This window comes from Trematomus bernacchii, unplaced genomic scaffold, assembly GCF_902827165.1.
Source record: "Trematomus bernacchii unplaced genomic scaffold, fTreBer1.1, whole genome shotgun sequence".
Taxonomy (NCBI): domain Eukaryota; kingdom Metazoa; phylum Chordata; class Actinopteri; order Perciformes; family Nototheniidae; genus Trematomus; species Trematomus bernacchii.
Window position 1 is genome coordinate 13,525,950 of NW_022987582.1, and position 26,245 is coordinate 13,552,194.

At 39.4% G+C, this 26,245-nt stretch overlaps 1 protein-coding gene across 2 annotated transcripts in view; it reads right to left on the minus strand.

The window, feature by feature from the left end:
* Positions 1-1,357: 1,357 nt before the first annotated feature.
* The window catches only part of ube3d (ubiquitin protein ligase E3D), a 31,472-nt gene continuing 6,584 nt past the window's right edge, over positions 1,358-26,245 (minus strand). Inside the window, exons 4-10 of one of the 2 annotated variants that reach the window (XM_034127742.1) lie at positions 24,635-24,854; positions 23,711-23,783; positions 23,558-23,636; positions 21,959-22,067; positions 19,789-19,955; positions 14,051-14,189; positions 1,358-1,859 (exon numbers count right to left, since the gene is read on the minus strand). In XM_034127742.1, the coding sequence (XP_033983633.1) occupies positions 1,839-1,859; positions 14,051-14,189; positions 19,789-19,955; positions 21,959-22,067; positions 23,558-23,636; positions 23,711-23,783; positions 24,635-24,854 (808 nt within the window). In that variant the 3' untranslated portion in view covers positions 1,358-1,838. Of the gene's footprint in view, positions 1,860-7,784; positions 7,942-14,050; positions 14,190-19,788; positions 19,956-21,958; positions 22,068-23,557; positions 23,637-23,710; positions 23,784-24,634; positions 24,855-26,245 lie in introns of those variants that run through there. The other variant, XM_034127743.1, reaches the window with a different exon arrangement.

The following is a 26,245-nucleotide window of genomic DNA, read 5'->3' on the forward strand; positions in this document are numbered from 1 at the left end:
CTCAGCGGGCTTGAAACAAATGGGTTATTTAGAGCCTACTTCATTTGCACTTGTGGCGAAAGGGCAGACAGGAAATGAGAACCCCTTGACGGTTCAGCGTTGGATGTATTTAATTAGGCAATTTACTCTCTGCTTTGCTGCCTCAGTGGGCACAATACTTCTTTGTATTTTTAAAAGTAATTGTCACTTGCAGCATCAGCATTCAGCCGATTCAGGCATGCAGTCAGGAGCAGAAAGAAAGTGTCCCATGTTTCTATTAAGAGATTGTAAAAATAGAAATGCAGGCACGTTATTATGTTGCAATGCTGGTCAGAGATAACCTATGGGCACAAAATCCATTTTGAAATATGGCTGTAAAAAGTGAAGGGTTATGAATACCTCCCGGATGCACTGTATGTCCCCTGATAATTTAAATAGCTTTGACCTAGCAAATGACAAAAAGTACCTGTCTCCAAAAGTTAGGGTTATAATCCAAAATCGGTTGTGTACCTGCTTCAATAGAGTAGCCAAGTGGCAGAGTAAAAATCCATAACATTGAATATGTGAATTAATTTCTTCTTATTAAAAGAAAATATATGTGTATGCTTTTGCTACACTGGTCGGCTCAGCTGATCCCTTTTTGTATGTTTGGACCCAAAGGATACACAAATATATTGTTTGTGTTCCGAGCTGGAAGAGTTTGGGAACCCCTGAGCTAAAAAAATATAGTTCAACCTCTGAGGACCATGACCATGTGTTGCAAATTCAATGAAGTCCATTTGGTAATTTTGGAGGCATTTCACTCGGAACAAAAAATATCAACGTTGTGGTGGCGCTATTGGATATATCAGGGGATCACCAAAGTCAATATGATTCATCTTCTGGGAACCATGAATGTCTGTGTTAAATGTGGCAGTACTTTGAATAGTTGTTGAGATATTTTAGTTCAAAACCAAACAAAATGACAGACCGAGATGGCCATCCAATTCAAACCACTAATGTGTAAGAAGTACTTTGACACTGTGAGAGCTACTTGACCAGCCGTATCATGGTGAAATGGAGAATGTAAAAAGTTTTTTAACCAAACATTTTCGCAATGATTCTCGCTACCACGCACGTTACATAAATACCATCAATTGTTGGCACACACAAATAAACCCACAACTAGACAAACATCACCTAGCTCCAAAAGCTGTAATTACACTGAAGTGGAGGATGGACTGCTGTGCCCTGGGGCTGAAGTACCTCTAAAAAAAGCTTTCATCAAGAGCCAACTCAAGAACAATGTTCCACATATCAACCAAGAGTGCTCTACGGCAGATGAAAAAAAGAAAAGAACAGTCGATTATTTTAAAGAAAATACAGTTTAATCTGTTTAGTTGAGAACGGTAAGAAAAAAAAGAAAAAAAGCTTATGAATGGACAAACACATACAGACTTTTCAGCCACTATGATACATCCGGAATAAAAAGTATAAACTACAGAGATATAATTATATATTCTATGGAAAACTATTTTGATGATGTCATTCCCTGCTGGTTTAGCAATTACTGGATATGGGTGAACATTAAGAAGCCTGTTTCAACATGAATCCGTTTGCAGTTGATGACACACTACCATGTTGATGGAAGCAGCCAGAAACCACAGCTTGACTTGACTACACAAGCTACTCTCGCTGCATGTACTTCTGCAGTAATCGTTTTCTCATACTTTCTGGAAAGCTGTGCAGAATGTCACTTTGACATATGCAGACATTACAGTACATGTTCACAGAAGTTCCTCTCTCAGCTGCCAAAGTCCTTTTGAAGTCTCCAAGAGTGAGGAGTAGATTCTTGACCTCCTGGCATTTGCCCTTTGACATCACAGTCTCAGGTATGCCACCTAAGAAAAAGACAAAAAAGAGGCAGGAAAGGTTAAAAAATATGTGGATAATAGGGCTGTACCCCAATATCCGAATATTCGTTCGAGTACTATTCGGGTTTCAATTTCGTTATTTGGATATTCGTTTTTCGTTTTTGATTGAATTTATTGAAAACTCCAATATCAATGTAAGAGCTTGTGCCTCTTCGGGGGGTGCTAACACTTAACCATAAACTTTATCGTTTACTTTCTCCGTCTTTATATATGACTTTTCTCCGTTAATCTCCGTCACGTTGTTTCCATAGCAACAACAACTTCCTGTCAACAGCGTTAACTCTCCTTCAAAAATAAAAGCATGTCCATAAAAAATAGGAAGCCAAGCCAAATTACACTTAAGACATTTACAACTGCAACGAAGGTAACAAACACAATGCAATATCCTTTTCAATTTCAAAGAACACAAATTGGGTTATACATTAACAAATAACTATAAAACAGCAATACTGTAGAATAACTAAATGAATGCCGTGAATAAACCGAAATACACGCGTTGAAGCGGTTCGCTGCTGATTACTACCGAATATCCGGAGTAAGCTCATATAAAACCCTATGCATTTATGAACTGTTCCGATTAGTTTGAATACTTGTTTCTAAAGATAACATTGGAATTAATACATCTTCCTCTTCCACAACGCCATGATGCTCCTCATCTTTGTAATGTCTCAGTCCTCAGTACAAAATGTCCAAGATTATTGATTAAAGATAAATGCTATCAATGTCAAATATCACAGCTTGCTTTTGACTTATGAGCATTCTACCAATAATTGTTGGGATTTGGCCTTTCAAAAAACAGTTTGCTCTTCCACTTGCTGTGCCCTTAAAAGGGAGGAAAGCACTAAAACTAACTGGTCGTTCTAGTGGTATAATCGTTGTACTCTACCAACAAGTTGGTGTATAATTGCAGTAGCACTGTAATGTAACACTTTAAAATTAATGTTACCCAAAACTGCTTGTTATAATCGAGAATCAAATAAAAATAGATTAACTTTAGCAAAAACCTCCAGTTTGTGCTGCAAAATGAGGATTTTCGTTCCCCAAAGCACAGATGTACTGGGTCTCTACGGTCTACTTATCTGCCCAGAAACACGTTATCTGCAATTACTGTCTTCAAACAACTGAACACCACAGGTGGTAGAGATTTAATCAATTTCAAAAACACGGATGCAGATAAACAAAGCTCAGAAAACAAATAAGCTCAGCCCTACCCTCCATCTCTCTCTTTCCCTCCATCTGCTATTCCTGGACGCTTGCCTGCTGCAGACAATGGTTGCGCTCCACTGAGAGCTCTATATTGGGATGATGGATGAGGGCATTTGCTTCACTTAGGGCCCCGAATCCTCCGTCCCCGTGCCAATGTCGGCTCACCACTCAAGCGCATCAATGGTAATTCATACAAATGATAACAAACGGCAACTAGAGGTGAACTCTGAGTCCCATAACAAGACAAAGTGAGATAAGGACCGAGAGCAATGAGTGTGTAGATGGAGGAGATAAACTGGCTTGTGATTGGACGATCGCTTGACTGAAGATGGGAGAATGGAGCTGGGGAAATTGGGTTTGGAGCTGAACCTTTACTAAAGCTATAGCTGTGGCTGCACTGGGGAGCCCAACATTGTGAATAAAAAAGTGGACTATTGTATACTGTATATTGGCAATACAAATAAAACCAGAAAATGAAAAAAGGAGCATTAGTAACACTTGGTTTTGTGAAAAAGAAGTATTGGCAAAATGAAACAGAGGCAATACAACATTTTTATATTATTTTTATTTTTTTAATGTGATTGTCTAAGGCAATGTTCAGATGTCTTCTTCAGTGTCTTTTTAAGTGATGCTGTTTGTCAGTTTCAAATGTCAGTTACTGTTTTGTTGTGAAGGGGAGAGGTTAGAGCGAAGGGAGCAAAGAGACCGTGATTTACATACAATCTGTATCCTAAGGACACAAAGTCACTCTTCTGGAAAAATAATGTAACAAAGCATCCAGGCATGACCACACACCCACGGCAATGCCTACCGAAAGTTCACCTGAAACTCAAACACTGCAAATAGGTTAAGACCCCATTTACACGGGAACGAAACGGGTTGTATCCGTATAGTTTCTCTTGCGTATAGCCCTTTCATTTACACGAGGCCGTAACAAAACGATAGAAACGGACCCCGCAAACGATAACGGGTCCCAATAGATAGATCTGCAAACGGAACGCTCTGGGGGTCAAACGGCTCCGTGTAATCGCCTCTATACGATCATTTCCCGATAGATGAAGCCATAGCCCCGCCTCTCCCCACCTCTGCTGCTCACTGCTGTAGCATGGTCAGTAGCTACTGCTAGTGCTACTGCTACTCACCATGCTACAGATGTTAGTACAACATCTACAGCTTGACCATGCTACAGATGTTAGTGCAAAATCTACAGCTCCTCTACCACAACCATCAGCAACAAGTGGACATGGAGGATTACATGAACTACTACATGTTGCCAAATCCACCGCGGGGCATAAACAGAAGGGCAACCATGCTCCGGGGTCTTCTTCGCTGCTTTTGGTGTATTTTGTGGCGGCAGCAGCGCCACTTACAGGCCTGGCATATGTACTACAGCGTTTCCAGCGGGTCGAGCAGTCTCGTGTGAACAGACTCGTTAAATGAATCGAATGCGTGTGAACGGAAGACTTTTTTGAAAACGCATACGGTGCGTAAACACAAACGTTCCCGTGTAAAGGCAGCCTAAGTCTGTTCCCTTTGTGGTTGTTTTGTCAGAAGATTGGGCTAGGTAAACGTTAACTTGTATGACGTTTGCTGTTCTGGGAGGGGTCCGCTGAAACAACTGCTAACGGTAGCCAGGGCCGGTTTTTGGCATAGGGGGCCAGATCTGGAGGGGCCCTGCGCTGGTAGTTCTGGGAGGGAAAAAAACATGTTTGACTTGATGTAACAACATTCATAATTAAGTCAAGGTAACACCCTTTTCACCCCAGTTACAGTTTTAATTTGCCCTGTACGATGGGCGCTGTAAGAGATGAAAGTGGGGGATGTTGACTTATCAGGCGCCCACGGCTCACAGCCAAAGTGCGAGCGAGCCTCCGAGCGAACAAGAGAGAGAGAGAGAGAGAGGGCGCGCATCGGTACCACGGATTGTTGTTGGATTGAGGCTGATAACTACAGCTCAGTGAGGCAAAGGACTCCGAGTGTTTAGATAGTTCAATTTAGTCTAAGTTATCTCAGTGGGTCTCAAACGGTTTGGTCACAATTCATGTAAACAAATATTTCCAAGGCACTCCTTTATAATTATTAGGATAAATAAAAACAGGTTTGAAATTATTCCAATGTATACTATAGGACAGTAAACCCAAAATATCGTTTAAAACTGGAGATATTCAAAAAATGCATGAATAATACATTTGAAACCTTCTTTATGTATATAACCAACATGTCAATACGTTTCAGTTTTTGTAGTGTATTGGTCTTTTGTAGAGATTTTTCATTTATTCTTTATATATTCTATTGTGTATTCCTTGGAGGGGGTACATAGGTACACTGTACCTATGTACAGTATGTATACAACGTTAAATGTAAAGTCCAAGAGGCACACCAGCTGGCAAGAGCCTGACTCAAAGACACATAGCAAGCAAAGGGATCAGAAGACTTCTTCTAATGTGCTCCTGGTGAGTACATTTGACTTTTTAGGAATTAACTGTTTATATGATCTGAAACTGCACAAAAAGGTTCTCAGGTAGTTTGTGTTTAACCGTGTTAGAATGACATGAAGGTCTTTAAACTGGTAGTGATGCTGACAGCAGGTCTTCCAAGCAAACTTGACGATAATATGCTTAAGGGTGTTCTTTGATCTAATTTAAATTCATTTGAGCTTTAGCACAGTGACATCTAAAAACACTTAAAGGTAATTTAGCTGTAGCAAGATATAACCTTTGATTTTATTTTCCATCTATACACAATAGCTCTTTAGTCAAAGAAGAGAGGGACTTAACAGAACAGGTTCTGAGACAATGACAAGAGGAAGAGAAGACATGAGAAAGCCTTTTAAACAACACAGTCTTTGATGCTCCGAGACAGGAACTGTCATCATAATACTTTCAACTTGGCAAGCAGCATGGAGATAGTTTCTTCACACGTAAAGAAACCGACAGCAAGAGGTGTGAAAACCTGACAAAAGAAATAAGTCGCTGCTGCTGTGGTGCCGTAGTAATACCTTCAGGAAAAGTCTGGCGGTTTAAGCAGGGACAGACGGCGATATATTCCTGGCAAAGTGAACAAAGCAACTGACCCATATAATGATGCATTTACATCTTTATCCTTGCGTGTCTCCACCCCACCCTAAGGACATGGTCCAAATTCAAAACAAAAGAACCATAACAACTTCTCCCAGGTCAGGGACACACAGACTAATTACTGCCTTTTGAGGATTCAACACTTTCTGCTACCGCTTCAGTTTACCTCGAGAAGTCAGTAGTGCATAAGTCATCACCTTATTATTATTAGCTTAATGATGACCTGTTGAGTGAATAATGAGCAGCTTTCTTTTAGCTGCCATACAACATATTCTAATGTGGCTAATTAGGAGAGGAGGGAGGGAACACAAACTAAAACTCATTCTAACAATATGCACCTCCTCACATTTGTTTACTGCACCCTTAGGACAGAATCCGGCCCCGAGCTCAACTTATTTGAAACAAAAGCAATAACGATTTTATTCACGTAATTGTGTTTAGAAGGATAATTACAATCCCCAATTAGCAATTATTGTTAAGCTGATCTGTAGTAACTTTATTGTCACAATAAAGTGTAAGGTACCAATAGGATGATCGCACAGGAGACCAATTCCTCTCACCCAAGTCTCAACTTAAAGACGTGTCACCAATGTGATAAACTCATTCTCGAGCTAGCAAAGAATTAATAAAATGTGTTGAAAGTAATGCAAAAGCAGTACAAAATGAAGCTTATGAGAAACAGTTGGAATAAATAACTCAAAACATGAATACGTAAACTGTTGGAAAAATAAACTAAAGAGATACGGTTGAAATAGCTAAGCGTAATAAGTAAGTACAGTTGAAATAATTAGCTTAAGAGGGATGACAAGATTATCTTAAAGTTATTTGTATTATGTTGAATTAATAAGATAAAGAGTTCAAATAGTTATCAGGAAGTTATGTGTTAAAAGAAGTTGGCTAAAAGTAGTACAGAAAGAGTTAAAAAGTTGGCGAAACCGTTGATATAATTAGAGTTGAAATAGTTATTAGTAGATAAACAGATTCAGTTTCTGCCGTTGTAACACTGAGTGTTCAAATACATCTCAAAAGCAACTGAAACAAACACAATTTGAACCTGATGGATTCAAAGATTCAAAAGGTTTATACAACCCATAACCCTAAAACTTGGGATATGGGTTTCTTAACAATGCACGTAACAAAAAAAAACAATAAAAATAGTGCAAGCTCAGGCATTAAGCAGTCTTATGGCCTGTCTCTGAGTCTGGTGGTTTTAGTCCCGATGCTGTGGTACCAGACGGCAGCAGACAGAACAGTTTGTTGCTGGGGTTGGATGGTGTCAATGAAGGGTTACTTGAGCTCATTACACAGAGATGTAGGGTTAGGCTGGTAACTACTGCTTTAGACATTAATCGACGTCTAGTACAAATATCACACCAACCTTTCAGGGTATCCCATACACAACCAATGCAGTATTAATTCAACATACACTAAAAGACCTCAGAGTAGTTAGAATTACAACTTTTAAATGAAAAGAACAATATCAGCCTGATATATATTGTTTTGCAGTACATACTGACTAATATAGTGTCACAGACCCCTGCTCTGTTGATTAACTCCCCTTCTCCTCCATAGGCCCACATGCAATGAATCGAGACGTGTGCTTCTTTGGGGAAGTAATTTATTTGGACAAATTGCAGCAGCTCGAGGTGGGAAGCTGTGCGGACAGCAGAAAGACTGAGGCGCCGTTGGATCGATACATCTCAGTTCTTCTTGTAAAACGCAGGAGCAGTTTTGGGATCTGTTTCTGTCTAACCTACATGCCGACTCTGTGGGAGTCAGGAGGAGATTAATGAGGAAGGGGGGAGAGGAGGAGGGAGGTGTTGTTGTCGGTTCGCCGGCTAAAAAGTGACACTCGAAGCTTGAGCCACTTTACACCCCATTACACAGGCAGGCCCAGGGACGAGGGCGGGGAACAACAGCACACATTCCACATGCTGAATAATAACAGGCTGGGTTAGGGTGCAGGCTTTGATCTACTCTCAGGGACAAAATTATCCAAAGAACACACACATATGCACACATACCTCTAAACTTTGGGTTAGTGCTGGGTTGGGCTGGGCACTTATTGTTTGTGCTGATACAAAGTGTAAGCAATCTTTTATTGTAAAAGTTGTGAGGCAGACTGGGTTCATATGTACATTTGAACAGAGTATGAATGGATATAACTTTATTTATAACTTTAATTTATCATAGAATCGGACGTCATTTTTTTGCCTAGGAAACAGTATACTGCAGCTGTTGAAGTAGTCTTTTTTTACAACATTTCACACAGCAAGCAGACATCAAAGCACAGGTGTAATTGCCAACAATAATGGCTGCATTCCCAAAAAGAAGAATCAGTTCAAAGGCTTTGGTCCAATTCATCTTCATAGCAGACATGTGAAAGCACTATGAGGGGTCGCAAAGACTACAAATGTGGTAAATATATACAGTGCATTTACCTTTTGACTTGTCATAGCATGACAAAACATTAAAGGCAGTGATAGTAATGACCAAAGGAGCAGCAACCCTAACCCTTGCAAGAATTGGGATGTCATGATATTTGATACTTTGGTACCAAGTAGATGCCAACATTTAAAAAAGAATTCACTGCTATAGAGTGGTGCAGTAAGGAGTTCTTAAACTCAGAAAAGGCTTTGCATTTTAACGCTTCTGGCAATCTTGTCTGTAAGTCAACAGTTCTTTTAACGTGTTTCTGATAAGACGCCTGACATAAGGTCGGGAGTTCATTAAAACAGGCTGAGGAGATTTTCATGTTTTGTTCTAAAAAACACTTACAAACAAGTGACTAAAAAAACCACTTCTCAACATCACGCCGACATGAGTCTACCTTAAGCTTTGCAGTGGTGTTGCGCAGCTGTGTGATTGTGATGTTTGTTTATAGCATTACGTTAGCTTTTTATTGCTGCCAATGGCATTTACACTTTATAATCTCCACATAGTAATACCACTTTGAGATTTTCAATGCTGAACAAAACGTGTTTAGTATCATAAATGTGTGTGAATACAAAGCTGATTTTCTGCAAAATACCAAAATCTAATTGGGAAATCCCATTGCTTTTTGTTGAGAGACCTCTTGTGATGCTAACTTCCGGGTCTGCTTACAAAGACACGTCATCACAGCACCACTCTATTGGTATCGTCTATTACTTCTCTGGTATTGTGACAACCCGAGTAATTAGTGTAGTCGAACCTTAGTTTCCGGAGTGGATGCTCCACATGGAGAATGAAGGATTAAAGAAGAAATACATTGTATGGGAAGATTTGAGGGAGAAGCTCCTGGGGCAGAGGAGATGCTGTTAGCAACATGCAGGAACGGTTCAACATTTAGCAGCTTACCTAGCCAATCCTGCTTATGTATGCGAGTGGGTAGTAAAAGTTCATCACTACAGACAAAAAAACCCAATGGTGATGCATTACGTTTCTGGTAAAATCTTAACATTCATTAACTACTTTAGCCGGTGGACAAAAAAGTACAGATGTCAGAGAACTCCAGTATATTTCCAAATACAGAGAGTTTTCCCTGGCGGTGACAGGCTTAATCCGCATTGTGTGAACTCATTTGGCATAGGCCTGAATTTAACGGATGTTCATTTATATTTAAAAGTCTGGCACTTCAGCTTTAGTCGTGGCTCTGTTCCATTCATGTGTCCCAGTAAGCCATGTCAGTGTGACAGTGAGACAGCATGAACAATAAACCTTTTTCACAGCAGACATTTTGACTTCTCTTAGTACCAAAAGCACAGGTGACACACATTTAGCTAACCATGGTTCAGTATGTGTCCCTGTAAGTAATGATAATGAGCCAGCATGCATCTCACAAGGTGCCCTGAAGCAGCTCTCCTAAATAGAATACAGCCATTTTTCAATGTTATCAACTACACCCATGCTTTTCCTGCTGTGATAAGCCAACATGTCTGCTGTGAACAAGGTTCGTACCACAAACCTGAAACTGAGGCAGATAAGTGGAAATTACACTTCTAATTGCATTTTTAGACTAAAGTAATCACAGTTGAACTAGCAGCTGTGTGGAAAGAAAACTTCAGATTGACAGCAACCTAGTAATTTAGAAGGCTGTAAATCGCCATGGTACATTAACAGACTAGTGTTAATAGGAACATTCAAATAGAATACAGTTGATATTACGTGTTCTTATAAAGCTATGAAATATCAAAATGTCAGCTAAAAATAAAAGTCTATGGCTGCAGTCAAAATCCAATTTAACGTACTGCATACTATACGCAATCTGTTTGAACATGCTCACTAAATTGTCAATTAACTATGTCACCTAGGACAGAGCTACTGCTAAATCACAAATGTAAACCAGCATAACCTCTTCCACTTAAATTGATATCGACCATTATCATTTTAAGGCAAATTCAAATGAGTAAATATTTTAAATGTGTTTTTACAGTGCAATTATATGCTTCTGCACTCTGAACTGTACTTTGTCGTCACTTGTCCCTGGTCAACATAGAAACATGGTGGTGCAACATAATGGACCCGCTCCGTATGTAGATATAAAGATATCATAAACAAAACACAATTACCAAGTATCAATTCACATACTCCCGTTTTTCTATTGGCTGTTTTGAGCACATAACTGCGTCAGAAAGCAAAGTAAGGCAAAATGCACTATAAGTACCCGGATGGTTCACTCAAAAAGTTGTGTAGAACGCTGCACAATTTACACTGTCAATGATCGCCATTTGAGCTACGGAACGTGGCACATCATATTTCTATTGCGGCTGAAAACAGCACTATACCAATGAAAAATGTTAGACACTTGGGTTGTTTTCGCTGTTTAATACATTTGCCACTATACTGTGGCTGAAAAGAACCCACTGTTGGTTTTATTGTGTAATTGAGCAGTGTGTCGTGATTTTCTCCTGCGTATAATGCCATTGCTAGCTTGCTAGCTAGCTGACAGCGTTGATAGTCACTTCTGTTGAGGGCACAGCAGTCATGTGCACGGTGTCCTATATGGCGGTGTACTAAAGGACAAGGACGTCTCCAAATTGAGACACAGCAAATCATTCTTAGTTTCACGTGACTACACAATTACAAAAACACAATTATGAAAATCATAATTCTCTTAATACATCCCCTTTAATACTCCACCCTGGCTCTTGAAATGATGCAGAGGTGATTGTGAATGCTACTGCCAATTGCTCTTCTCAAGTAGGCTTTTGCTCACCTGAGTCTTCCAAAGCCACCAGTAGGAAAACCCTAGCTCACGACACCCACACGCTGTTCCTCTGTCTCACATCTTCACATTGTCTCTAACAGATCCAACTCTCCGAGCTTCCAGACTGCAACCCCACTCCGTGGTAGCCTTCCCTTTCTGACAGTTTATTTTTTCATCTCCGGTAATTCTGGATGGCTCTGTGATCACATTACCTTCCTGCCCTCTACCGCCCATAGCACAAGCTTCTACCATCAGGAAGTGTTCAAGTGTGTGAATGTATCACACTGTGTTCACTCTGTAACAGCTTCCACCACCAATCATGTGTCTGGGTCGCTCTGTAGCCTTCTCCATTTCAGCAAAGCGTAATTTCTCCCACGCCCACCTCTGTCATGTTGTTGCTTAGGAAAACAACAATACTGTTTTTCATTGTACCACAATGTGTAAGACAAAGAAGAGGAACAATTTGTTATCCCCAGGGCTCATGGTGTGAGAGCAAAACTATAGTGAGCGTTTAAAAGTGTGACACACAATACCTTGCAACAAAAAAGACAAGTCTACTTTAGATGGGTTAATAACAATGGCAATCTGGTGTAATGGAGCCCATTGCTAACTCCTCTTCTTCTAAGGTGACATACAGACTAATTTCAGCTTTGATATCGTCTACACGAAAGATCACAGCATGATAGCGAAATACAAATTAGTTCAGAGAGTCTGCTTTGTTGTTAGAGTAAACCAACAGATTCTCTTCTTATTAAGGGCTGTACCAAATAGTTCAAAGCTTAATTAAAATAAGTTATTTTCAGTTTGAACACAGTGTTCGTGTAGAATATGCAGATATACATGGAACTACACTTTTATACAACTTTTTCTCAAGTGATAAACAGAGACTGGATTTCCTTATACTAGAACAATTAGAAAACATTTTCCCTTTTCACATGATTTACATGATTAGCAACATGGCTAATGTTAGCAGCCTGGCTAATGTTACTAACTAAAGCAAGAAATAACCGTAAGAATCTTAAAGAACTACAAACCCCTATCTTATAGCCTTAATAAGAGCAGAGAAAGAAAAACGTCATTAAAAATAAGTAGGCAGGTTCTGTTACTTACTGATCTAGATAAGTAGAAAGAAAGGTTTTTATCGCTCTCCTCCTTTGCGTTCTTTGTAGAGTTTCTTAAGAAAACACTTTCCCGGTTGTTCCTCTAAATATAGAAACTGTACGTTGATTTTTTGGATTTGTTCGCTATTTTGTTGACCTGCCTTTTAGGGAAATTCTCTCTGACAATGATGCAGTGTATATGTCTAAGGCTTTTATTGTGAAAGGGAAATTGCTTTGTAAAGCATATTTAAGTGCTGCAGTGATGAAGTATGCATGGCTGTGCATCTACTGTACTGAATCTGAGTGGGGTAAGAACTGACTGACAGAGAACATAACGTTCAAATCTCTTAGACTTGTCTTAACTACAAACTTTATTTCAGGCTTCTAACCACAAACACGTCCTTTAAGTCTATACCCCCTGCCTAGGCTTTCAACAAAAGCTGCTTCATGTGATGTGCAAGAACAGACATGCTTTTAAAAGGTTTGTTCACCGTATATTAGTCCAGCCTTCGTAATGTTCAAGCAGATGGAAAACTTTTTAAAACCTGTTTAAGTGGTTGGAGTGACTTCCCTAAACTATAGTGAGCATAAAGTGGAGGATATAATGGTGCTAATTACCTCTGTAACTATGTTCGGAGAATAGAGCTGTCAGCAAAGATATAACCCCCTATTTTCTAGTCAAAGGGTTTTTCCATGGCAACTCGAGCTAAATTTACACATTTAGCACAATTACAGGTGCATAGAAGCTGGAATACGGCTGACAAAAGTAAAACCTTCTATTTGACCCACATAATCCCTAAGGGGAGGCTTTTTACTGAAAGCTCTAGATCAGGGGTGTCAAACTCAATTTCATCACGGGCCACATCAGCATTATGGTTGCACTCAAAGGGCCGGTTGTAACTTTAAGACTATATCATTCATTAATATAACTTCATAATTAACTACGTCTGAAAGCAGAAGTCTAGAGCAAATAATTGCAAGTCTCTTCAGTAAGAATGTCACAATATGGTTTTAAAAGAAAAGCCACATTCTGGAAAAACATTGATTGTGACATTTTGAAAAAGAGAAGTGACATTTTGAAAAAAAAATCTATTTATGAGAAAAAGGCTCATTCTAAGAAAAAAGGGATATTTGGAAAAGAAAAAGTCAAATTCTGAGAAAAAGTCAAATCTGAGATGCATTGTGGGACAAGTCGTTTATGGGCAACGTGCTTCTGTAAAGTAGCATGTAACCTATAATAAACATATTATATTCTTTGCAAGCTCTTGTGGGGCCACATAAAATGAAGTCGCGGGCCGGATTTGGCCCCCGGGCCTTGAGTTTGACACCCCTGCTCTAGATCATGAAATTAATTAAGGCGGGATAAAAACGCAGTCAAGCACTACTGAATAATGGATAAACACGGTCCTGTAAGTAAGAAGTAAGTGAGTGCTGTCAGTTAAGACAGACTGTTTTACAAACGATGGAAATAGATTGGAAGACTCAAGACAAAATATCAGGGTGAGCATTTTTTGCCAACATTAAAAAATAAGCCCGGGATTAACAAGCCTTAGTCATCTGTTGCCCGTAACATAGTAACCGTCTCACCTCATAGGACCTCATGCGACGCATCGACGCAGGAAGTGTAGAGTTGCTGTCCTCTATCACTTGCAGCAGCTCCTCACACACCTTCAGCGGCAGCACCACAGCATGTCCAATGGCGTTGGCCTCCCAACTATCTGCAATGCTGAAAAACACACACAGAGTTCAGTGGGACAGATTTATAGTGACTGCCACAACATTATACAACCACGATCATGACTAGAATAGCTGCTGTTAATCCCATGCTGTAGAATTTGCCCTGGTGCTTTAATGAAGTGGTCTTTAACTCTAAGCTGAACCAGATAAAGGGCGATACATCAGAGTGGATTGATAGTGAGTGGGGCATTGCTACATGTGTGTGTAAAGCGAGAGGAAGAGGGCACTGAAAGGAGAAGAGGAAGAGTGATTGAGAGAAGGAAGATTAATGCTCTGTCAGTGTGGGGCGCCAATCCAGTTTGTTTCGGTGACATTTAGCCATCTGTGCAGTTCCCAAGGGGGAAAGGTCTTCTTAAAGTCTGAGCAGTTCTCCTTAAGGGAAAATATCAGGAGGAGTAGAGTGGTATGGTTGTACTTAATCCATAGTAGATGTGTAGTCAGTGCAGAGAAACTGACATAAATAATAGCATGGAAGTTAACACCCAACGCACTTCCTGGAATAGGATCCAGGAAGTGCGTTGGGTGTTGGAGCAAGTTTACGTAGAGGCCAAACATTAGTATTTCAACTTCTGTGTAGTTACGTGATGCCATTGGGCCCAAAAATACTTTTCCCAATTGACTTGCATTGGGAAAAAGCCATCTGTAAATCAGATTGTACTATTTTTTCACAGGTAAATCTAATTCTACTAGTCTGAACATTGGAGTAGTCCTAATTTAGCCCTCATTATTGGTTCTTCAAAAAGTTTTAAAATGAGCTAATAGCTAAATCCAATGTTTTGTCCCTCTCCCTTCATTAATCCAACACTGGCATTTCTGTAGTTTAAGGTAAATGCAAGTGCACATGCCCTATGAGCCCAATGGATAAAGGATTGCCAGAAGAATGCCAGAAGAATGCCAGAAGAATGCCAGAAGAATGCCAGAAGAATGCCAGAGGATTGCTGGAATATTGGAAGGTCTGGGTATTTCAGTTCAACTTTCATCGGAATGAACGGGTTCCCACATGGAACAGGAAGGGGAAAACCTACATGCTGTATCCAGTTCTCTTTAAACAGTACATCCATGCTGTGAATGGGGCAGCAGCAAAATATATTTTAACATCTGAAAAAACACCTTAAATGAACAGTTTACAGCCAGGTATTGTGTCACTGGAGTCTGTTGGCTATAAAGACCCTATTGATGGATTAATGGATTAGTTGCCCGTCAGAAAAGGCCTTGTACTTATTGACCAAAAGCAGTCTACATCATAGTTCTTGGTGTATGGAAATGTACCTAATGTTCTGTAGAAAACATATTTGCCCTTATGATTTCCATTAGACTCAATTTCCATATCCATGAGACCTCATTTCACTTTGTACCAGACTGTGATGGTGCCTGAGACTTTCTCTCAACTCATAATCAAGTCCCTGCCATTAGTGACAAGCATAATCCACTTAGGCACTGGCTCACCAATTCTCCAGCCAATTATTGGCAGTTTTAACAACACACACTGCAACCTCCAGCTGCGGTGGACTGTAACCGACTGTATCCTGAATAAGAGGGCCATCATCCAGGGAATTCAGCTCCCCAGGCATAACATTTAATTTAAAAATGTCAGAGTTGAGTGATGAAGGATGAATGGTAAATGATGTAGGGGGGAAATGGAAGTGTGAATAACACCAGCGTTTAGCTTTGCAAGGCTTCAGGGAAATGTCAAAAATAAGTTAAATTAAAATAGAAGTCGTTGCTCAAACATGAAGCACAAGCACCTAAATCAAAGACTATAGAAAAATAAATACAGGGCGTCCTAAACTGTGGTCAGACAGGTTAGGTACTAATGTATTGCAGACATATTAGTATGAGGTTTATGTAATGTATTCATGTAAAAATGTGAATTTGGCAGATACATTGTCAGATTTTCTAACACCCAATTCTGCAAAAAGTCAAACTAAAAATAAACAGCTCTAGGGTCTATAGAAGCCCTTTTCTGCTTATGTGCTGGAAAGCAAAAAAGATCCTGTAAATCATTATAGTAAGAATTTCGCTCAAAATAATGACTAAGTATCACAAAACAATGCTCTAATATGACATAACAAACTAGTATTGTAAAAAAATGTACTTGGTTTGTCAAAATGATGACCTATTGTTGCAAAAATAACATGGTAGTGTCAAAAAATAATGACTTATTGCCAAAAAATAACCTGGTATCTTAAAATAATGACAAAGATTCCTTAAAGAATGACTGAATATTACAATTAAAACAAATAATAACAGAGAACAATGACACAGTTTGTCAAAATGATGCTTGTTTGCAAACATAACGACTTAGTATTGTAAAAATAATGACTAAGTATTGCAAAACTAATGACCAAGTATCTAAAAAGTAAAAATATTGTCTATATTTAATATTTTGCAAAAATAATAACATAGAAAAGAAAATTAAGAGCTTTCTGGAAAAGGTTACTCAAAATTATGAGTCAAGGCGCAAATGCACTGAAAGACATACTGTAACTAGAGAATGCAATTCCTGAAGAAATTGCTAGTGGGAATGCTTTATGCTGAAAAGCTGACGCTGAATTACTATGCTGAAATGTAATGTGTAAGAAGAAAGTGAAGAATTTAGATTGAAATGATACATGAACACTGGGGGCTTGAATGTGTGATAAGAGAAGAAAAGAAAGTAAAATGGAAAAGTAGCAGAATATTTGAACTGCAAACTATTGAACTAACTTGATGGCGAATGATCTGTCGCCATGGCAACGGTATTTGATGACACCTCATAATACGCTTAGATATGTTGATGGCTGCATCGTTACCAAACCTGTGAAGTTTTGGGCTGTTTGCAGCATTTTCACTGAAGTTATGAAATAACCGTGTTTCATGGCGAGCATTGTGTTGCCATGGCAACGGCATTTGAAGAAATCTCAAAACTGTCCCGTAGATGTCTTCACGGCTGGACTGTTAGCACACGTGAAGTTTTAGCACTTTTTGACAATTTTCATAGGAGTTATAGCAATATCGTGTTTTATTGCAAGGGATGCGTTGCCATGGCAACAGCTTTAGAGGAAAATGGCACTAATGGCACATAGACATGTTGAGGGCTGGACCATTAACTGTCACCTGAAGTCTGATGGTGTTTTGACCATTTTCATATCAGTTACGACAACATCGTGTTTTTTGGCGAGGGATGCGTTTCCATGGAAACAGCCTATGGTGAGATCTCAGATTTGGCGTAGAGCTGTACAGGCATGGACCGGTGATATACAAGCGAAGTTTGGGGGGCGATCGGACGGTGTCCATTGGAGTTACAGAGACATCGTGTTTTATGGCGAGGGATGCGTTTCCATGGAAACGGCACATGATGACACCCCATAATTGACGTAGAGCTGTTGAGGGCAGGACCATTAACCATTATCTGAAGTCTGCTGCTGTTTTATGGCGAGGGATGCGTTGCCATAGTAACACCACATTACGTAACATCAGATTTGATGTAGAGCTGTGTTAACCATTATCTGAAGTCTGCTGCTCTGAGCATGTCAGTTGGAGTTATGACATCATCATGTTCCATGACACAAGTGTTCATATTTGAGCTAACGACGTGTCCAGAGATCAAAGGTTTCCATGGTGATGTGCAGTAATCAGTGAGAGGAGAGCATTTGCATTGTTCTGAATGAGAGATAAACCTCTTACATGTGAACGTTTTGTTGAAGAACCGTGATATCGGTGAAATTTCAACGCGTGAAGCATCTGAAGAACCCTGAGCATCTGAAGGTGTTCGGCTGCTGCTGTGAGGAAAGAGCAGCCTGAATTTACAATGGGCTTTAATGGAGAAATGTTGAAAGTTTTTGTCACTTCATACCCTCAAGAGGCATTTTGTTTAATTTTTCAAGCTACGAGATGTTTTCCTACGTTTCTCATGACAAATTATGTCTCAGGAATTTAGGGTTTGGGAATTATGGCAGGTTTAAAAAAAAAAATATGAAGGCGAATTTCAATCTGTCCTCCACTCTAGTTGTGACATCACGCACTCTAAATCTGAAGAAGGCCTCTTTACCAAGGTCTGAACAATGTTTAATATCTCTAAAAGTACGAATTAGATTTAAAAGTTGTGTTACACGAATAATGTCAGAAAGATGTGTAACATTTTAAAGTTGGAATGAGGTTTCTGAGTGAAAGTATGAAGGAGCAGTTAGCAGTTGAAGTTGCATGAAGATTGTTCAAGTCTGAAGAGTTTCTCCATTGACTTTCATGTTAAAAAATTGATGAATTATGGGATATATCTCTGGAATTATAAAAGTTATGAATAAGAAGAGTAATAGCCATCGATTCCCGACCGAGCTGAACGTTTTGATGTTTGAACGGAGTTTCTGCGATGTGGGAGAAGAAGATGCGCAAAATAACCCGGCGGAATAATAAAGAATTTCGTGCGTAGAAGAAGAAGTAGCATTCCCACTAAATTAACATATTAAGGAAGTGGACACCTAATAGGTTTAGCTACTTGTTCAAAAATAATGAATGTCCTGATTAAAAACATTTGGTGCATGTTCGCCCATTTAAAATAATATGTGCTTAAAAACAAGCCTGCGCACGGGCCTTCTGCGTCTAAAGTGAATACATGTTCATATATTTAGAGACTTTGTCGTTGTTTCGAGGAGGTTTTTGCATTTTAATGACTTACATTATCTTTTCTTTCATCTCAAGACTACGTTTTTATGCCTACTTTTTTCTTTACTGGCACTGAAGGACTTCCATGTGATCGGAAATGTAGACAGTGGGTGAACAGATGTTTTTAATACATTTCTGGCAAGGGTTAAAATGATCCCTCTATGAGATAACTCACACAATAAGAGAAAAACCTGAAATTCAGAGGAGATCATTTCATATTCCGGCTGTATAAAAAAAGAGCGGTGCTCCAGTTCAAAGTTGTCTCGTTTACCAGCATGACGTCTCTCTCGGTACCCAGCATGCCCCTTTGGTGAAACATTTTTACTTGGATCACTCAGCTCATAGTTTATTGTGTCACTTAAACGCACTCGTAGTTCTTTGATTACCAAGACAAGCCTTTCTCCTTTCATAAGAGTTATTCCTCTAATTACCCTTTCTGCGTCAGTCAGCCAGTGGGCTTGTCAAAAACTGTAGGAACAACCAAACTTCTCTGTTCTGCCTTCACTCTCAGCAGAGAAAAGGAGGAGGAGGAGTGCTGATTCAGTTGAAAATAATGAGGGAGGAAAGCTCTTCCAGTGGCGTGCTGCCGTACTGAACATGGAGAACCACATGCGGCACATCCACCCACACCTCTCTAATCCTTCACAGCAAGGTACACAGAGCCTCGCTCCCGTCAAAACAACATTCCCTGTGTGTGTGCAACAAACACAGGCTTATGCAACTGACAACATCCAGACGATAAACACCTTTGATGGCAATCTCATTCGCAAAAATAATAGACAATTATGTCGGAACAGGGACCCTCAGTGTTCTAAGAATGAAAATCTGATCACAAACAATTCCTCCTTCGCAGGTGGTGATTGAGAAGGTGCGCCGGAGAGATGAAAGATTAAGAAAGGGGAAAACAAAGAATGAAGAGGGGGAGTGGAGTGAGAGTGCTCGCTTACTCTCTGTGCTGGGTGCTTGTGTCTGAGCAGGAGGTGTAGAGGAGTTTCAGGACTGTGGCAGCTGCAGGTGATGGACTGTGAGGAGAGGGGGAGTCAACAGAGCTCTCCTCCCTCACACACGTCTCCGGGACCGACGCTGTGATGGAGTCGCTGTTCAGGAGCCAGAGCTGCAGGAGGGGCAGACGGGTCACTAAACACTCCAGATACACATGCCAGAGGGCAGAGGAATCACACTCCACCACATGAACTGCGTGCACAGCTCATGCACAGCGGCTTAGAGTGTCTTATACACATGATCTTATATATTTTACTTTTTTTAAAAGAACAGTTTTCCTTAAAGACGAGCCTCTCACACGATATTCTTCAGCATGTTTTGGTGCAAATATGCTAAATGTTGCATCTTTCCTCAGCTGTTAACATTTAATAATGTAAAACATTTTTGTATAGCACCTTTCATTCAAGATATACAGCTTAAAGTGCACAGACTATAACACCCCTTGCTGTTAAATACCAACCAACTATGTGCAATATGTGCTATATGTGCAATACCAGGGTATATGCAGGTAATGTAAGACCTTTTAAGACCTTTTTTAAGACCCTTTCCATACATTTTAAGACCTCATCGCCACTTGGAGTTTTAACCAGTTACATTGGCGACACACTTTACCTCACATTGACTATATACAGTATTGATTGTCCTTCCTCCTTATCTTCCAACCATTTGGACGCAGACTTGCATTTCCCCATAACGATGATGTTTAACAACCGGCGTAAACGGACCTTCGCGCGCTATCAAGCTGTGAGCGTGCGATGTCCTGTTCAGATGACGTCAAATCCAACGGGATGCCATAAATAAACTACACAGAATCACACTACACACCTACGCAATGATTACATTCAGGCAGACTGTAGAATACAACCTCTTTGGACAATTTATATACTTATTGAAAACAAGCTACAAAATGTAATACTTTGGAAAATGCCGTTTAATACTTTTTAATAGCCTTAATTTTCGCTAAATTGACTTCAACTTTTAATACTTTTTAAGACCCCGTGGACACCCTGAATATATATATGCCGTTAATAACTGTGCAATATATACCTGGCTGCTAAATCCTAAGAACTGTTACAGGATGTGTATTTTGTAAATTGTGTAACTTTTAAAAAAAAAAATTATTATATTTTGTATTATATCATAACTTAGTACTTTTTAATGCATGTAACATATGTAACATTAAGCTGTCTGTGGCTCTTTTTCTGCTGTAACTACGTACATTTCCCCTCTGTGGGACTGATAAAGGTATTCTGATTCTGATTCTGATTTACATTTTGAAAAATGATGAAAAGGTAACACATATGGAATTATTAAAAGAGTATTTGTAAAGGGAAAGGGCTTAGTGTTGCAGTAAAAGGATACCATTAATAAAAAAAGCCTACATGTAAGGACATAAAAAGGTAATTTACATCATTAATTCAAGTTATTTGAAGACATAAGGTCATTTAAATCACAAATAAACATACATTTACGGAGATTAAAGGTAATTTAAATCATTAATACAAAGTTATTTTACAGTAAGGCATAAAGCGTCATTTGAAATCACTAATAAAGACATTTAAAAAGCATAAAGGTGATTTAAGATGCTAATAAAAAGACATCTTAAGGCATGAAAGGTCATTTGAAGCTTGCAATTGTCTCGTTTCACATTTTAAACAGAACCTGCCTCAAGGGCACATGAAAGAAGAAGTAATAACAGTGTTCATAATTCATTTGATTTTGAATTGTTGAATTGATTTTTCACTTCAAAAGTCCTAGGGTCAGAACTGTTGGTAATATGAATGTTCTGATTTAAATAAAACAATGTAAAAGTTATATTGGTATTTTCCTAAGGTCATACAGTTAAACGTGTGATAGACAATTAAGACAAGTATTTGTGGAATACCACAAATACTACCATTATTATTGGAATAGTGGTGGAATAAAACCTCCAAACTCCCAGTGAAAGATGCACAGTCACTGTTGAGCCACTTGTAATAATCCGTTCACTGATTTGAACTCAATCAGTTTTTCATTATGCTTGAAGAACCCGCTTCCCCATTAATCAGAAAGATGTAGTGGTCTATTTTGAATCCAAACTCATGTGCTTCTCTGATTATGCCAGATTGTTCTTACCAATAAGTAGGTTTTTCCATCAGGAGTCTGGACGGAGAAGTGGAAGGTGCTCATCGAGGAGGACAGCCCCAACAGCCGGGCTGCGATGGTCTTCTCCAGGAACAGCGACCTGTCAGAGAGAGACCGTGCTCCTTCAGTTACATATTGAGTCTTTAAAGAGCACAAGAAATACACCTACTTGATCAGACATTCACAATGAAACCATATGAACGCATGGTGTTTTTCTTATTCATAAAATGACTAAAGGTTATGGTAAAAATAGTTACATATTATGGTGATTTTTAAAAAGGTACCATTAGTCAAATAATGCAATAAAGCTCACGAATGGTAGCTTCAAAAAAGAGCAAAATGGTTTTCAATAGTGAACAAAAAAAAAATGTTGTTGCTTAGGTGAATCTATAAACTATTCAAAATTGACCTGTGGGATATTTAACTTAATGTTTGATAAAGTTTTAAATGATACTGGACAAAGCACTCATATTTGAATAAGGCAGCAATCCTGAATAAATAACTCCCCGAATTTCCAAGATTAATATTATAATGTTTAAATAAATTAAATAGATATTCTGAGGTAATAAAGTAATACATTTGAAAGAAAACATATTTTGAAAGTCAATATGCCTCGATTGGACTCCTTTGTTTACTTCCATAATATAATGATATCACTATGTAACACTTGCGCTTCTATTGGCTAGCGCTTCAACATATCGTATGTAAAAGGCAGGAAATCACAACAGAGCCGGCCAGTAACCAATCAGAGCAGACTGGGCTCTGGTTTCAGACAGAGGGTGAAAAGAGGTGCTGCAGCTCAGGCAGTATGAGGAAGATAAAGAGCTTTTTGAACATTAAAGGTCCTATGTCATGCTTTTCTGGTTATTACCCGTCCCCTTGTGTGTTATTTAGCTTTTTCTGCATGTAAACGGTCTGCAGAGTCACAAACCCAGAAAAGACATGTCTATGCTGCCCCAGAACGCCTAGTTGGAGATTTCTCTTTTTCCATTGTTTACTTCTTGGGTATAGTGACGTATTTCGGGTATAGTGACGTAACGTTACGTCCGCGGAGCCGTTACGTTTGGACCAATCCGCGGACTTCCTCACACACACACACTCGGCGGGACATTGCGAGGCTCGCTGCTGCGAGGAGCGGGACAGTGTGACCTGGCTCACTGGTGTGGGGTCAGCGAGACACCGCGGAACTTAGCCTGGGCACACACACAAACTCCCAGCCAGGCGGCGGGTGTGTGTGTGTTTCGGGCTGGGTTTCGCTGTGTCTCGCTGTCTCGCAGACGGCCACTGGGCTCACAGGGAGGGGGGGGCAGGAGCTCCAACAAGCCGTGTCGGACAGAGAGTGAATACACATACTATACAGAGATGCTGTATGAGAAACCAATGTGAGTTTGGAAAATTGCACAATATACATTTATTTTAGTAGACCTCAACAATGGAATTATGATCAGTAGAAATGGCCATGACATGGGACCTTTAAAGCATGGAGACTTTAAGGGGCACAACATACAAATATGAACCTGAAACGAGCACAATAGGGCCCCTTTAACAGACTGTTTCCTAAATGTCATTACTAGGAGTTTGGATAAAAACCTGTTAAGTGAAGTTTCTGGCTCTCGGTCTCCTTCTGCTCGCTCCACCACCACCTGTGTGATGTACAGTTTCACCGTCCCTATAAGATACCATAGAAAAAAGCTCATTACACAGTTACAAGTTGTGATGATATAGATGTATAGAGGTATATACCTGGTGCTACAGCCTCTCCCAGCACTGATGAGCAGCTCTTGCAGGAGACGAGTGCCACTCGGCGGCAGGACTCCTATAGAGGAAAAGAAACTGACAATCATTCACCAGAATCTACACCCATCTTTAACTCGATTGTTTGAAAATCAATAGACTCTTTAGCCAGAATGGAAGGCAGGAAAGTAAGAGAGAAAGTTCTGGTGTGCAGATTATCATTTGTTCTCCAGCTCTTTCTATCTGCTTCTCATTCTTTTGAGCTCACTTTCAGTCATGCAGAGTGCATCACTCGTGCAGAGAATGACTATTAAAAGAGAAGGGAGATCAATCCTATGTCTGCAGAGTGCTACAGTTTAACTGAAGCAGCCGTCTGAGGAAAGTGTCTATACTGTTGATATGAATTTGAATCAAATTTGTCCAGCTAGAGATGATTTTATTTGAAATTATTTAATTTGAATAATCTGGTGGCTAAGAATTCTGTTATCCAGACGTACTTGATATATATACTGTATACTTTTTTTGTTTTAGTAGTAAGTTGGTCCATGTGTTTTTGACCTTTTTCTGTATATTTTATATTGTGTATTCTATTCTACTATTGATATGTATACTCTTTATTTTTACATTATTTTAACTCGTGTGCAATGCCTTGTAAAGATTAAATAATATTCTATGATGTTATATTTTGATTTCTAACTTTTTTAGAACTAAATCCCTCTTAAACACATTAATGTATGACTACACCATTTTAAACCAAAGCAAATTCCTCGTATGGGAAAACCTGCTAAGCAATAACCCCATTTGATTCTGACATGCTGCTCCAACAAAACCATTTTGTCCAATCAGGCGGCATTAAATATATCTTATCTAATCATCTAAAATAAACACCTTGAATAAAATGTGTTTTTCTAGGAATTTGGAACTTTTGGAAACCTTTGAATCTTGCCCGTCCTCTGAGTCAACAGGTGCCTCTTCCACAGTGAGGGTGTGTTCACAGCTGCTGTCTCTGGCGAGGAGGAGGAAGGTGTCTCCCAGCAGACAGTCCTCGGCTCGGGGCAGCAGCTTCTTAGCGAAGGGGTCGGGGTGGCAGCACCAGTCGTCCACGATGGAGTTCCAGTTGCCGTTAGGGAGAGGAAGAACTCGCTTGAACACTCTGAAGAAGTGGGGGAAACAAATAAAACAATTACTTTCCATCTTTGTCAAGTAATGTTTGGAAATTACATCAATTAGCTGTTTCTGTTGTGAGAGCTGATATTACTTAATAAGCAAAGAGTTCCCTAATGGCCGGAGATGATTAAAAACCCAAGAAGGAAACCTGAGGAAAGTATCCAAATTACACCAGAGACATACTCACAATATCTTATAATGGGATTATTTTGTTAGGATATTTTTTTAATCTCCTAATTATATAATAAATGTATTGAAAGCAGCTGTTGTTTTGCATCAACAGTGAGGCAGAACCAGCTGTAAACATGGAGCAAGAGCCGTCTTAAATGAGCAATTCAGCATCACTGTCTCGAGAGATACTAATACACCACTGCATATGTTGTAATATACACAAGTTTACATACTTATTGTTGTTGTCTATTGTACAATGTGCAAATGTTTACTCCGGGTTCTTTGTTTTGATATAATATGTTGTATTTATCCTTTTATTACACATTTCTCATTTAACTTTTTATGTTTATATGAATAATTTTCTTTTATTTATCCTTTTTATTTCAACTTTTTACATTTATATAAATATATTATTTGTATTTTATTCTAAAATGGAGCAGCTGTTACAAAACCCAATTTCCAGATAGGATAAATGAAGTATTCTGATTAAACATAAAATGACCATATTATTATTACCTAACAAAGTTGCGATTACTAACACAGTGGCACGTACAGTCACATTTTACTATTTCATTTTGAAAAAAAATTTGAAGACTTGTTTTTGCCCACCTCATGAGTTTAGGTCCAAGATGTACCCTCTGTTTTGGTGTTCATTCCCTGAAGGAAGAACCTGGCTTTATAGCTGCTAAATGCAGGTAGTGAACAAATGGTTGAAAGAACTACAGCTTTTCTTTGAAATTAAAACGGCTGCTCTGTGCGACTGTAACAAAGTCGATGAGAGCCGTGAGACTGAACCAGAGCCTAAACCCAAATCAATGAGCTACTAGACACTAATGATTGTGCCTGCCCTTTTGGCTCGCAACCAATCAGATAACAGCTGTATGAAGCGGCGTAAGCTAGCAGGAGAGGTAACCAAGGCTCTGCGCCAAACCTCGCTGTGAGCAAAGAGCCTCACTACTAGCCACTTTGTTTAACAGTGGTGGGAGCGTCTTTTTAGCTGAGTGGATGCGGCCCTCTACCCCCCATTATTAAGCTAAATTAAGATGCCAAATAACCTATATTTAAAAAAGATGAGAAGTGCTTGGTATGCATTGTTTTAGGCTATACTGAGAAACCTTTTAGAGGGTACTTAGATGGTTGCAGTGAATACCTGTTAGCAGGAAACTAATGGAGCATAGGGGGCCTTATTTCTCTTAAATTGTACTG